At 35.9% G+C, this 13623-nt stretch overlaps 1 protein-coding gene across 1 annotated transcript; it reads left to right on the top strand.

Moving 5' to 3' along the window:
* The first annotated feature begins 1048 nt into the window (after positions 1 to 1048).
* On the top strand, positions 1049 to 3693 carry LOC145607685 (thaumatin-like protein). Its single transcript, XM_081663278.1, has 3 exons — positions 1049 to 1203; positions 2001 to 2308; positions 3066 to 3693. The coding sequence occupies exons 1-3, from the start codon at positions 1137 to 1139 to the stop codon at positions 3441 to 3443; spliced, it is 753 nt and encodes a 250-aa protein (XP_081519404.1). The 5' UTR covers positions 1049 to 1136; the 3' UTR covers positions 3444 to 3693.
* The last annotated feature ends 9930 nt before the right edge of the window (positions 3694 to 13623 follow it).

The raw sequence follows: 13623 nt of genomic DNA on the forward strand, positions 1-13623 counted from the left end.
GACCAGTGATCAATTCTACATGTTATAAAAGTAAGATAAAAGTTAATGTATAAGATATACTCCATTCGTCCCATAATACTTGACACATGTTCTAATTCTGTCCGTCTCAAAATACTTGTCACGTTACTAAATATAGAATGAGACCACTAATAAATTTTTTTTTTCCTATACTCTCTTTATTAGGACGTCAAACCCCAAAACCCAATTAAATCCTAATTTTCTCTCTCCTAATTACCTCCCCTTTCACATTTTGTTTTCTTACAATATAAAAATACAAAAGAAAATCATTTATATACTTGTAATCAACAAATATTTTAAATGAATCCCGTATTAGTTTTCTTAAACCACGTGTCCACCCCAACGTACTAAGTATTATGAGACGGAGGGAGTATTGCACCTACGAAAAGTATGTTAGATGATGTGATTACTTATTCATCAGATACACATAGAGCTACGAATAAGTTGAAATCCATTTATATTCCACTTGTGATGAGTGTTTTACATTAGAGGAAGAGGAGAGATATTACCAACGTACTTATAAGATAGAAGGATTACTCCTACTATCATCAATTGGTTTTAGTATAGAACTTCCTTAGACCTTGTTTGTGAATCATGCTCTCCTCTTTCTTATCTGTTTATACAAGTGCACAACTTTAGATTTAACTAAGCTAGTTGCATATATAAATGTCTAATACTCTAATGTATTCTTTCTTAAATTTGGAAGAATGCATAAACAATTAGCATGGGAAATTACAACAAAAAAGCCAATTAGTGTACAATATTACAATATGTATATGTATGTCAATATAGCACACAATTTTATGCAAAGTTCTGAGTTCTTGATCGGCAGACTACAGTACATGTTTTCAGGCACAAATATCCTCACCTCCCAACAATTTTTTCAAAAAAATATTGCCGTTACTCTTGTTCTTTTTTCATTTTTTTACCATTTAATTTCTCCCTTTTTATTTTATCTTTTTTGTTTTTGTAAGTTGTGTACTCTATTGGGTCGTACTCTTTGTTTCTATATAATGCTTGTGGTTCAGGTGTAATATATTTCCAATTCTCTAGCTCACTACTTCACTTAAACTCACTCCCTTTAACTCACTGAGTCACTCACTGACCCAGCCTTAGACATGGCTGCCATTTTGAAGCTGCTTTTCTCTCTCCTCTTTTGCCTCATTTTTACCTCTCTTCTTCCAGGTAAATTTTACTCTTGTTGATGCATAAATTCCACATTAATTGTGTATTTAATTTACAGATTTGTGCCCATTTTATACACTTGGTTTTTACTAATCATATAGATTTGTGAGCTTCTTTCGGATTTAGTTGTCACATTTTTAGTTTAAATGATTCGGAGTACATTAGCAACGTACGTGACAATTATTTTACAATGTCGAGAATATATATTAATAAATCTAAATCACAATTTAATGTTTTATTGTATAACTATAGAAATATGTGTGCTTTTGTTCAAATTAGTTTAAGTTATATTTCACATGTTTATTACTATTGTGTTATTTCATCAAAACAATGAATCATAAAATTGTCATTATTCTTGAGATTTGTTACTTTTTTACTTTTATTTAGTTTGAACGTTGTAAAAAAATAGCTGTAATTTTTAAAGAAAATTTGTCAAACTTTGTGGCTATTAACCTTAAAATTAAAGTCAAATCAAATTATATTCATGGGGCCTATAGATGAGTATGTTGTATCAACTTTTATAACTTTGTTTAGCCGTGACATATGTTAATTATAAGTTCTTAGATTTGGTAACATAATACTATGTTTGAAATAATTGTTCTTAGATACGAGTTTATCATACTCTCCCGTCTCTAAAAGTTCTTTTATGTTTTTACTTTTTCGGAACACAATCACCGTCAAAACATCGGAGAACTAATTAATTCATTTAAAGATGGATTAGTAATTATGGGATTAAGGCTTTGATTGATTGATAAGATAGATTAGTAACGTTAATATTTGGTTGGAAATGTGAACAGGGGAAGTAAATGGAGCAAAAATGGTGCTAGTGAACAAATGTAGGTACACAGTGTGGCCAGGAATTCAGCCAAGTGCTGGCAAAGAAATCCTAGCTCGTGGTGGATTTCAGTTGTTGCCTAACAAGTTTTACGTCCTTAATCTTCCGGCCGGGTGGTCCGGTCGACTATGGGGTCGCCACGGGTGCCATTTCGATGCTAGTGGTCACGGTACGTGCGCTACCGGTGACTGTGGTGGCACCCTTTACTGTGCTGGTGCTGGTGGTGCTCCTCCTGCTACCTTAGCTGAGATTACTCTTGGACAAGAGCAGGTATTGTACTTTTAATAAGTCTTTATGTTATGACTTGTAGATTAGTAATTTCTGTCAATTAATTCTTTTTTTTTTTTTTTTTGATATTTTGTGCTAATCACTTTAACCAACTAGATTAGTTGACATCTATGTTTTGATTAGTATAGTCACTATTTCAATTGTACGGATTATTATATATTTCATCACTGTTAAAATTTTAACCAACTAAACTAATTGACATCCACATAAATTAGTGTAGTAGTTACTATCACAAAATACATCACACTTTTGAAATACTATAGCACTATTGTCAAAATCATACAAATAGTATAATTATACTTTGGGATTATTTCAAAATTGGGATTATTCTGAGATAAACTTAACTTGAAGAGTTAAAGTACGTCTTCATGAGGTACTCATACGGAGTACTAGAGTCCTTTTGCATTGAATGTGAATTAAAGTACCACCTAATATATTGGCATTCTTGGTCTTATTTTCATTTACAGAAACAGGATTAAAGAGTTGGTCATGTGACATATTAAGATTTTACCTTTTATGGCCTGAATTTATTCATAATTAATTGGAAAATTAATTTGGACCATTTTAGATGCATCCATGCTCTATATACTTGGCAAAATTTGTCCTCTCTTGTAAAAGTTGTAATAAGTGTACATTTGAACCTTTCTCTATTACCATGAAAGTTACTAGACATCAGTACCATGAATCATTAAATTATTGACACCTTAATTAATATTTGATTGATACGTATGATGTACAGGACTTCTACGACGTTAGTCTAGTGGATGGTTACAACCTCGCAATCTCAATGGTACCATTCAAAGGGGCATCAGGACAATGCGCGCCAGCAGGGTGCATAAGCGACTTAAACACAATGTGCCCGACCGGACTCCAAGTCCGAGGTGCCCGAGGGGGTGTAGTAGCTTGCAAGAGTGCTTGTTCAGCCTTCAACTCACCAAGGTATTGTTGCACAGGCACATTTGGTAGTCCTCAAGCTTGTAAGCCAACAGTGTACTCCAAAATATTCAAGACAGCTTGCCCACGCGCTTACTCCTACGCGTATGATGACCCTACTAGTATTGCTACTTGCACTCGGGCTAACTATTTGGTCACTTTCTGTCCCCACCACCGCCGTTGACTGACTGTTGAGCACTTTAGCAGAACTTCAAAAAAAAAAAAAAAGAAAAAGAAAAAAAATGTGTTAGTAGATCTATAAGAAAAAAGTAGAGTGTAATTTTGTTGGGGGGTTAGTGGATTTTATTGAATTATGAGGAGATTCTCTTATCTATGTCAGATGAATAAGAATATATTAGGTGTATGTCGGTCTACAAGTACTAGTATTAATATAATCTACGTATTATTATGGAGGTGATCTTATGATTTTGTGACATTAATATGTTTGTTCCTTTCTTGTCAAAAAAAAAAAAAAAAAAAAAAAAAAAAAAAAAAAAAACATATGTTTGTTCCTTATTCTTAGTAGCCATGTTTAACCTTTCAAAAAAATAAAATAAAAAGCCATGTTTAATAATCCGTATGGTTAATTGAGTGTTACTCCATCATATTATATGATTATATCTTTTTAGTAGTACTTGGAGGTTTTAATACATTTCTTTGTTAATTCTTGAGGGTCTGTTTTAGTTGACTGAAGTGAGCTGAACTAAACTGAATATTTTATGAGAGAAGATATTAGGAACTGAACTAAACTAAAATTAATCTAAAGAGATCAGGCCCTGAGTCAAATGATAATTATTCCCCTTTCATTACTTGTGACATACATTGGTGAAGAGAGATATATATTACATTCTTCATTTCTTCCTCTTCTCATTTTACTACCACTGTTACATATTATGTGCAACTTTTGAATATTTTATATTTCACAAATAATACCCAAAAATTGCACATAATATGTAACAGATGTAGTATTAATTCAATGTTTTTCATAAAGTACATAAACTTAAAAATTTATCCATCGTCTACTCCGAACTCCCACCCAAGACTGCACTTGTATCTAGAGTGTCATGACAATTAATCTTGAAAATGAATAGGTAGAATCTAACACTAGTGGTCTAGTGGAACACTCTAGCTGCCCCCAATATGGCAATTTCGTTTTCAATTCAAGTCAGTGATCATTCATTGCCATGGCACGACAATTTGATGACAGACATAAAAGGCATGAACTTTAATTTGTCAAAAAGAGAACAACAAAAAAAAAAATCATTTCAAGCAGAATCTTTTTATTGCATATTTTTGTGCTCATTTCTAAATGACTGCTACAAACATTCTCCCTGCCTTATATATGACAGCACACCATATTAACCTAGGGAATTGGCCTCCAAGCAACCACTATGAAGATTACAGCTCATAACACTAAATAACAAATACAGAAGTACATGACAACACTAATAGAAAAAATAACAAATTATAGCTACTTCAGTATATACCTACTACTACTCTCTATTTCATCACTCTCCCTCAAGTAGAGAGTGAAGAATGAGACTGAACTCCAAGCTTGGTCATGAGCTGATTCATTTATTCAACAGACAAGATCTTAGTGAACATGTCTGCAATTTGTTGACAACTGTGAACATAATATAGGTAGGAGCAATGACCCATTCACTTAACTTGTCTCGATGAAATGGCAGTCAATGTCAACATGTTTTGTTTTTTCATGATACACTGGATTAGATGCTATTGCTAAGGCAGCCTGATTAGCACAATACACTGATGTTGTTCCCAGTTTTGTCATTTCCAATTCTTTCAACAATTCATCCACATCACTTCACACACAGTTAGGGCCATAGATTTGTATTCAGCTTCTGATGTGCTTGTTGCAAGTTGCAACTACAGATTGTTTCTTTGATTTCCAAGAAACTAGGGCTATGGCATCCTGCCCAATCACTGTCACAGTAAGCCTTCAATTCAGCACTTCTTTTGGATGCAAGAAGAATTCCTTGTTGTGTTGAAGCTGACAAGTACCTGAGCACCCTTTTTGCACACTGCAAGTAAATGTCTGTTGGTTTATGCAAGAACTTTATCAGCACATGAAATGTAATAGAAATGTCAGGCCTTGTGATTGTGAGATATATGAGTTTTCCCACGTACTAGCTTAGAATGCTCCCACCTTCAATTCAACTGTTAATTTTAGGTGTGGATCCATGGGAAGCTTAAGAGGCCTCACATTTATCACATCATATTCTTCCCGGATGTCAGCAACATACTTTCTTTGAGACAGGAACATTCCTTGTTCACTTTTGTCAACTTCAATTCCAAGGAAGTATTTGAATTCACCCATGTCTTTCATGTGAAATTTAGATGCAAGGAACAACTTTGTTTCAGCAATTTTTCCCATGTCATTTTGCAACAATCAGGTCATCTACATATACCAGGACAACTGTAAAGCTTCCTTCTTTTTTCTTTAAAAACAATGAGTAGTTAGACTTTGACTGAGTGAACATATTGCTCTTCAAGACACCATTTAGTCTGCAAACCACTATCTTGGAGCTTGCTTAAGCCCATACAAAGATTTGTTCAGCTTACAGATCAACTTTAATATTCCTTAGATCAACTTGCTCCCCCTCTCCTTGAACTTCAACTCTGCTTCCCAATTCTTGTGTATCCATGTGGAAGCTTCATATACACATCTTCCTGCAATTCACCATGCAAAAAAGCATTTTTAACATCCATTTGATGCACAATTCAGTCTCCAAGAGCATCAATAGCAAGAACTGACCTCATAGTGGTCATTTTTGCTACAGGAGCAAATGTTTGATCATAGTCCACTCCATATATTTGCTTATTTAGTTGCTTCCTAGGACAACAAGTCTTGATTTATCTCTCTCATATTCTCCATTAGGTTTGTATTTGGTTTTGTACAACTATTTACAACCTATTGCCTTTTTACCTTCTAGAAGATCAATTATAACCCAGGTGTACTGTAATTGTTCTCTAGGGCTTCTAGTTCTTCATTCATTATTTGTACCCATTCCTTTCTTCTTACAACTTATTTAAATGATTTAGGTTCAACCATTTTTGTGATTACTTCCACAAAATAGGGAATATAGACTGCCTAAAATAGGGAATAGAGATCGCCTCAGATGCGTTCTTCTGAGGGGGTGCCTTATAAAGTCTATAGATCGCCTAAAGATGTGCTCTATATATAGTGTGATATAGATCGCCTATCTAAGATAACAACTCTCTATTCCATGTAAAAATAAATAAAAAAAAGGAAAATAGAACTGTCATCTTAGGATAGGCGCATGATATCCATATGAATAAAGATCGCCTATCTTAGATGACAACTCTCTTTTCCTTCTTTTTTTTATTAAAAAAATTATTATTATTATTAATTAATTAATTAATTAAAAATAAATAATAATTTTATACAAGTAAATAATACTTCCTCTGTTTCTAATTAGTTGACACGTTTCATTTTGGCGCACATATAGTAAGGAGGAGTGAAATAGTAAGCAAAAGACCCATATACCCTTACCCAACCTTATACCACCTACCCCCTTCACTTCGACCAAGTAACAGAAACAGTGACCAAGACCCACACCACGGCACCCTAAGCTTTTGTCTGGCCCACACTACCCCAAGTTGTCGTGTGAATCTAAGACGACACCTTCCCCACTGTTAGCCGCACCTCCTTAGCCACCATACCTCCCTCATTGTTATCTACTCCGACGACACAACCTTACCCCTGAGTGAGGTGTTTCTCGTGAACGATGCTCACTTTCTCTCTATGTCAGAAAGTCGGGTGATCCTCTCTGTCATGATCAGATCGAACGCCGCTGGGTCATGGTAAGATTGGAGGGCAGGATCCACTCGTGCTGCCGCCTTCAAGTGGTAAGATTGGAAAATCCCGTCAAGGCATCAAGCTCACAAGGTCACCAACGACGGAATGAGAGAAAGGGGACAAATTGATCAACAGAGGTAATGGAGTAAGAAAATGGAATGATGGTGATGGCTATGAGGAGGAAAGAGAAATAATTGGTGTCCATGATGGTCTAAATGTTTTGATAAAGAGCTAGAGGTGGAAGAAGAAAGAGGGGGTTACAGAAGAGAGAGGAGAGAGATGGGTCTATAAGGAGGAGAATATAGAGATGAGGGTAAAAGTGACATTTAATATTACCTTTATTACCCAAAATAGAAACATGTCAGCTAAAAAAAACTTCCCAAAAAGGAATACATGTCAACTAAAAAAACGAAGGAAGTATGAAGTAACAATTTTTATAAATAATATATAATACTACATTCGTTTCACAAAATCTGCAACAATTTTGGTTGCACGTTTCCCAAGACAAAATCTGATAATGCTTGATTAACAAAGGGAAGGGCATGTGATTAAGGGTAGGAAAGAGAAATAGGGGATAATTAATTAATCAAGGGCCACCACTACTCCACCACTAACTTCCATCTTCTCCTCGACACCACCCACCAGAAACACCACTAACACCGCACCAGCCAACTCGCACCACCACCAGCAGCACCACTAACACCACACCAACCAACTTGCACCACCGTCCCAGCCAACTCGCACCACCACTAACACCGCATCTTGTAATCACTCTCACCATAACCCTGATATGAAACCCTCCATAACCACCCAAAACGAACCTCACCCAATTAACTTGCACCACCACTAACACCGCCACTACCTAAAACCCCACCATGAACAAAATCCCAAAACCCCACCATGAACAAAATCCTGAAACCCAACCACCCTCTCACCACCACCACCACCAAGATCTAAAACCTCACCTCACCACCACTATGATTTCAAACCCCACCTCATCACCACCAATTGAAACCCCATTTCACCACCACCAATGAACCAAAACCCCACCCTCTCACCACCACAAGATCCAAAACATGCCCAAAACCCACCCTATCCAACTCACAACCACAAAAAACCCACCGTGTAACCACCTTCTCACGCACCAACACCAAGATCTAAAACCCCCACGCACCATAATCACTAAAATCCCCAACCCCACCTAACTCGAATCTACCAAAACTTACCCACTAGGAGGAGCGGCGACTTTGACAAGGGAACAAAGGAGACGGCGGCTTTGACTAGGGGAGGAGAAAGCACCAGCGACAAAGTGGAGGGTAAGATGATAGGCCGTCGTCGAGCCTACCAAAGATAAAAGTCATATCTTGGTCTCACTAGCTAATAGTAAGGGTAAGAAAGGGTCGAACCCAAGAGAAGCGTTGAATCAACCACCGAGATACTATCATTTAAATAAGCAAAATGAATTCGAAATTGGTTTGGTTTTATGTAACATGTACTAGTTCAAGTCAACTAAGGCTAAGGGGAGATTAACAATATTTAGAGGGTTTTAGGGCTCGAGTTACACCACTCAAATTCATCACAAATCACAATTAACATGCACAATCAAGGTAAAATAAGATGATAAAATAGGGGAAGTCATCTAAATCACCCAACTACTCTCTCAAGCTAGAGGGATTACTTGAATCATGAATACAACCTACTCTCGTGGTTACAAAGCATATAGCAAGTGTTAAAGCATAATCACGATGACATAAACATTCCCTTGACTGGAAATTACTATTCTGATGACATTTTAAGTCAATTAAGCATAAGGGAGCTAACTCAAGTTCATCTCTCGATCCTTCGTTGAGAAAGCTTGGATAATAGTTCTAATAATGGTCATAAAACCCTAGAAAATTAGACTACTCACAATCCATGGAGATTAAAGCAATTAAGAATTTCAAGTAACTCATGAACAAGATTTAAACTAAGGATTAAGCTAAATAGCAATCTAAGCATACAAGAATTAAGCAAATAATTAAGAATTAAAGCAATAAAATGGAAGATTAGAGTAAGAAACGTTATTAGAAGCTTCAACTTTGAATAACAATGGTGGAACTTGTCTTCTACAATAATCTATAACTATATACTAAAGGCGAAACCAAAGATGACACATGTCAACTTTTGGTTAAAAATTTTCCCGCCAAAAGCTTTTTTTTTTTTATTCTCATTTTTATTTTATTTTTTTGCTTTTTGGTTTTTTGTCAAAAAAATCTTCTTAGAGAAGATTTAATATACGTAATACAAAGTATAATATTTTCATTCCTTTCTTACAAAAATAAAATATTTTTTCCTTCCAAAATAATTATTATGTTTCTTCCTTATATATTATACTCAAATATTAATTATTTCATTATTTGATATGTTAAGTATCTTTAATTATATGTAAAATTTTAGTTTCCTATCTTTATCTAATAACTACATACTGTAACATTATGATGCAACCGATGTTTTATTTTATTAAGCATACAATACATTCTTTTAATTAAAGATTAAATTTATATCTATCAGATTTATATAAACATTTATTTCTTTAGATAAAATAAAAAAATACTAAGTATGTAGGTCATTTTAAACATATTATCATCACTTTTTAAGTATTTAGAATAGGAATTATATGGGTTAAAAATTATACTTTTTATATAATATTTTTGTATCAATACACCACGAGTTTTATAATACACCACATGCCCAAATTATTACTATGGTAAATCTTATTGTGATATTATCTATATGATAATATGACCTTTTTTAATTATATTTTCAATTTTTATATGAAAGAAGAAAAAAAAATGTTGTATGTATAGATATGGTAGATGGAAGGCTAGCTATATACATATTTATAAAATTATTATTTGCTTGTCAAAAAGAAAAATATTATGAGCATCACTTTGTTGTGAATTTTAAAACGCTCACAGTCAAAGGAGTACTTTTACAAAACTCATTTTGTTAACAAGCTCTTTATACTTTGTTTGATTTTCCGTGTTTTATTTTAGTAAATATTAGAAATAATAAGAAAATAAATATATCGTAGCTAAATTTTTCATGTGGTTTATAATACTTTCGGATAATTTAATTTTTGAAATTAAATACAAATTATTATGTTACAAGTACTAACGATATATATAATTATAGTGTTACACCAATAATTGTCTGAAAATTACCGTGCATGGCACGGGAGCTAACCTAGTTGAGATATAAATTTCAAAACTAATAATTAAGATCTAACTAATGATTTGAGAGTTTTGATGTTTCTTAGATTAGATTACAAACAAAGAGGAAAGCTCTAAAAACTTCGATCCCGTACAAATGAGCTCAAGGGGAGTATTTATATTACCCCAAAATAAAAAAGGACGGAGAAAACAAGAGTCGGGCTCGTCTACAGGTAAAGATGGGCACGGGCCGTGCCGGCACGGGCCAGGCACGATTCCGGCACAGCACGACACGGCACGGCAGCCCACTTGTGGGCCGTGAACACAAATCTGGGAATCGGCACGAGCACGACACGAGGCACGGTGGGCGGCACGGTGGCCGGCCCATGGGTCGCCGACCCAACACTCGTAATTTTTTTTATTATATGCATTGTTGTTTTTTGCTAAATTAATAAAATTATTTATATAAACTTAAACATAATTAGATAAATAATTTATATAACCTTAATTTAAATAAAATTGTTCAAAACAAAATAACTAACAATAACATAAACATAAATTAATAACATTATTTATATAAAATTAAGTTGTACTTAAAAATATATATATATCGTTTTTTATTTACATTTATTATTTATAAAAAAATAATAATAATAATAAAAGTGGCACGGTTTGGCCCGCGGCCCTGCACAGTACGGCCCGCCAAGCACGTGGGCCATGCCGTGTCGTGGGCTGGGGTCTGCACGGGCGTGCCATGCTTGGCACGGAAGTGTAGCCTGCTTTGCACAGATGTGTCAACTTTTGCACGGGCGTGCAGCTCGAGGCAGACAGGACAGTTTTGGTTCTGTTTTGGGCTAGGCAGGATGCAAGGACGTGCAGCCATCTGCACGAGCGTGTTGGAGATCTTGCACGGACTTGCTGGAGTCTTGCATAACCATGCAAGGTCTGGCAGAATGCCTTGGTTGCTATCACCCTCCTGCACGGACGTGCATGGTGTGGCACAGTCTTGCAAGGTCTTCTAGGCCCCTTTTCTCCATCTTTTCTTCGGTTTTGCTCCTTTGTCTCGGCTTCTAACCTCGATTTATCATCCATATGCTTCAAATGGTCGTCTTTGAACCTAAAAACTCAACAAAAACACTAACAACCCGTGAAGCGAAGGATGCACAAAAATTGCACGAAAATAGAGTAAAAGTGAACCAAAATGCCAATATATCAAGTAAACAAGGTTCAAAATCGCCCTAAAATCATAACTAATAACAAGTTATCATAAGAGGCGGTCGCGACAATCGAGGGGATTTGGAACCCGGCCCACCTCCACCACCACTAATAACGAATTGAAACCCCACCTCACCACCATCAAACATAGAAACCCCACCTCACCACCATGATCTGATCATCAAGAGGGGCGGCGACTTTGATTAGGGAAAAAACTCAGTGGCGAACAGACAAGAGTAAGGAGAAAGTGGCAGCAACTAAGACGAGAAGGGCGGCGGCTGGATCTGAGTGGTGGTGGTGGAGTGGTGGTTGTGAGAGAAAAGAGAAGAGATAGAAAAGTGTTGTTGGTGGTGGTAGAGAGGGAGGAGAGAGAAATAATGGTGATGTTGGTGGTGGATGTGGGCTGTGAGTGAGGAGAGAGGATATGGGTTAGGGATTTAATTATGGATTGATTAATTTAGGTTAATAAGTTAATTGGCGGTTTATTTAAAGTTAAGTAAGGGTATGTTGGTGAATTCACACAAAAAATTTCTATATTAGGAAAGTTATTTTTTTGTTGCATATAATGTGTAGCTTCATTCCATTTTAGGAAATATATAGTTGCAAATTTTATGAAACGGGAGTAGTACTTCAAAAAAATACGTTACAACTTCAATTAATAAATAAAAATACGGTACATAGTAAAATACAAATACAAATGTATAACACAAAATATACAAGTTAAGTCAATTATCTAATCTTATGCAGCAGTATCCTCGAGTCTCATGAACTCTAAAATTGTTCATCATGCATAAAGAGATTTAAGACATTGTGATAAATTAATTAAGAATTCAATACATGCAACATTAATATTCTACTCCATAAATTTGCCATATGATAATTCAAATAAGAATATATATCAAGTAAAAAGAGAAAAAACATGAGTGGCTCAATATAGTTACGATGGTAATCCAATGGGAAGCAACTAAACAAGATCTAACACCAACACAACTAAATACCACCACGACACCACCACCTACACCACCCAATTCCCCCACCTCCTACGCCACCCACTTCCCCCGACACCACGACCCACCATCCCCCACTCTGACCCATCCCCATGACCCACACCACTAGTCCCCACGACCCACACAACCACCTACACCACTAGCCCCCACGACCCACACCACCACATGCAGCATCCACCACACACAAAATCCTCCACACCACCCCAAAACTTAACAAAATTAAACAAAAATTAATCCAAACGATATTTTTGAGCTTCAACCCATCTTTTGGGCTTACAAGCCCTTTATGAGTGATTCTTGATGTGTGTCTTGTAGGCAAGTTAATCATTGCTTCACTTTTACACTTCTCTGCATTCTCTAATATCTCAAAGCTTCCTGTCATATGATCTGAAGCTCCTAATCAATTATCCAGGTTGTGCTTGCTGCATTTGCATAGTGTCAGCTGACCATGCCAGCATATGTGAACTCTTGTTCATCTTCCTCTTGACCTGTTCCAGTTGATTTTCCCACATTGGACCACATCTTCACTATATGTTCCAACGGACTATCATTGAATGGCAAAGCAGAGGTGTAACTGCTAGTGCTCCTAGTTTTTGTCATACATTTACATATGTTCTACTACCTCTACCAGTTCTTCTCCTCTATTGCCTATACCACCTCTATGTCCACCTGTGAATCCCACTCTATTGTTGTTTACTCTGGAGTCTTTTTGAGATTTTGGATGTCCATGTGGGAATCCTTTCAGGATACCATCATTTTTCTCTAACAAGGCCACCTTTACCATAGTAAGTGCAGGGAACCACTTCTGTTACACCTTCACTTCCTTTGCTGAACATTGCCAAGGGATCACTTTCTACTTTCACAACCTTCAAGATTTCCCTCTGATTTTCCTTCTTGATGAAGTGTGTTACATGTTGAGTCTACATTGGTCGATGGTGTTTGCATAAGCAAATAACTCATCTGTTGACTGTAACTATCATCCAGTCCAGTCAAAAACTAAAAGAGTTTCTGCTCACTTGATGCCTATTTAGGGTAGTGATGAATTGAATGTAGATATCTCTTCACTAATGGTGATAGGTGGCAAGTTAGTCATGCTTTCTAGTTCTTCCC

This window comes from Chenopodium album, chromosome 23, assembly GCF_948465745.1.
Source record: "Chenopodium album chromosome 23, dcCheAlbu1.1, whole genome shotgun sequence".
In the NCBI taxonomy this organism is placed as follows: Eukaryota; Viridiplantae; Streptophyta; class Magnoliopsida; order Caryophyllales; family Amaranthaceae; genus Chenopodium; species Chenopodium album.

What these genes read in the sequence shown, in the direction of transcription:
- LOC145607685 (XM_081663278.1), top strand. Translation starts at nt 1,137, where the DNA reads ATGGCTGCCATTTTGAAGCTGCTTTTCTCTCTCCTCTTTTGCCTCATT. An exon ending in TTTTACCTCTCTTCTTCCAG is followed by an intron (nt 1,204 to 2,000) that starts GTAAATTTTACT and finishes AAATGTGAACAG; the next exon opens with GGGAAGTAAATGGAGCAAAA. An exon ending in TTACTCTTGGACAAGAGCAG is followed by an intron (nt 2,309 to 3,065) that starts GTATTGTACTTT and finishes TATGATGTACAG; the next exon opens with GACTTCTACGACGTTAGTCT.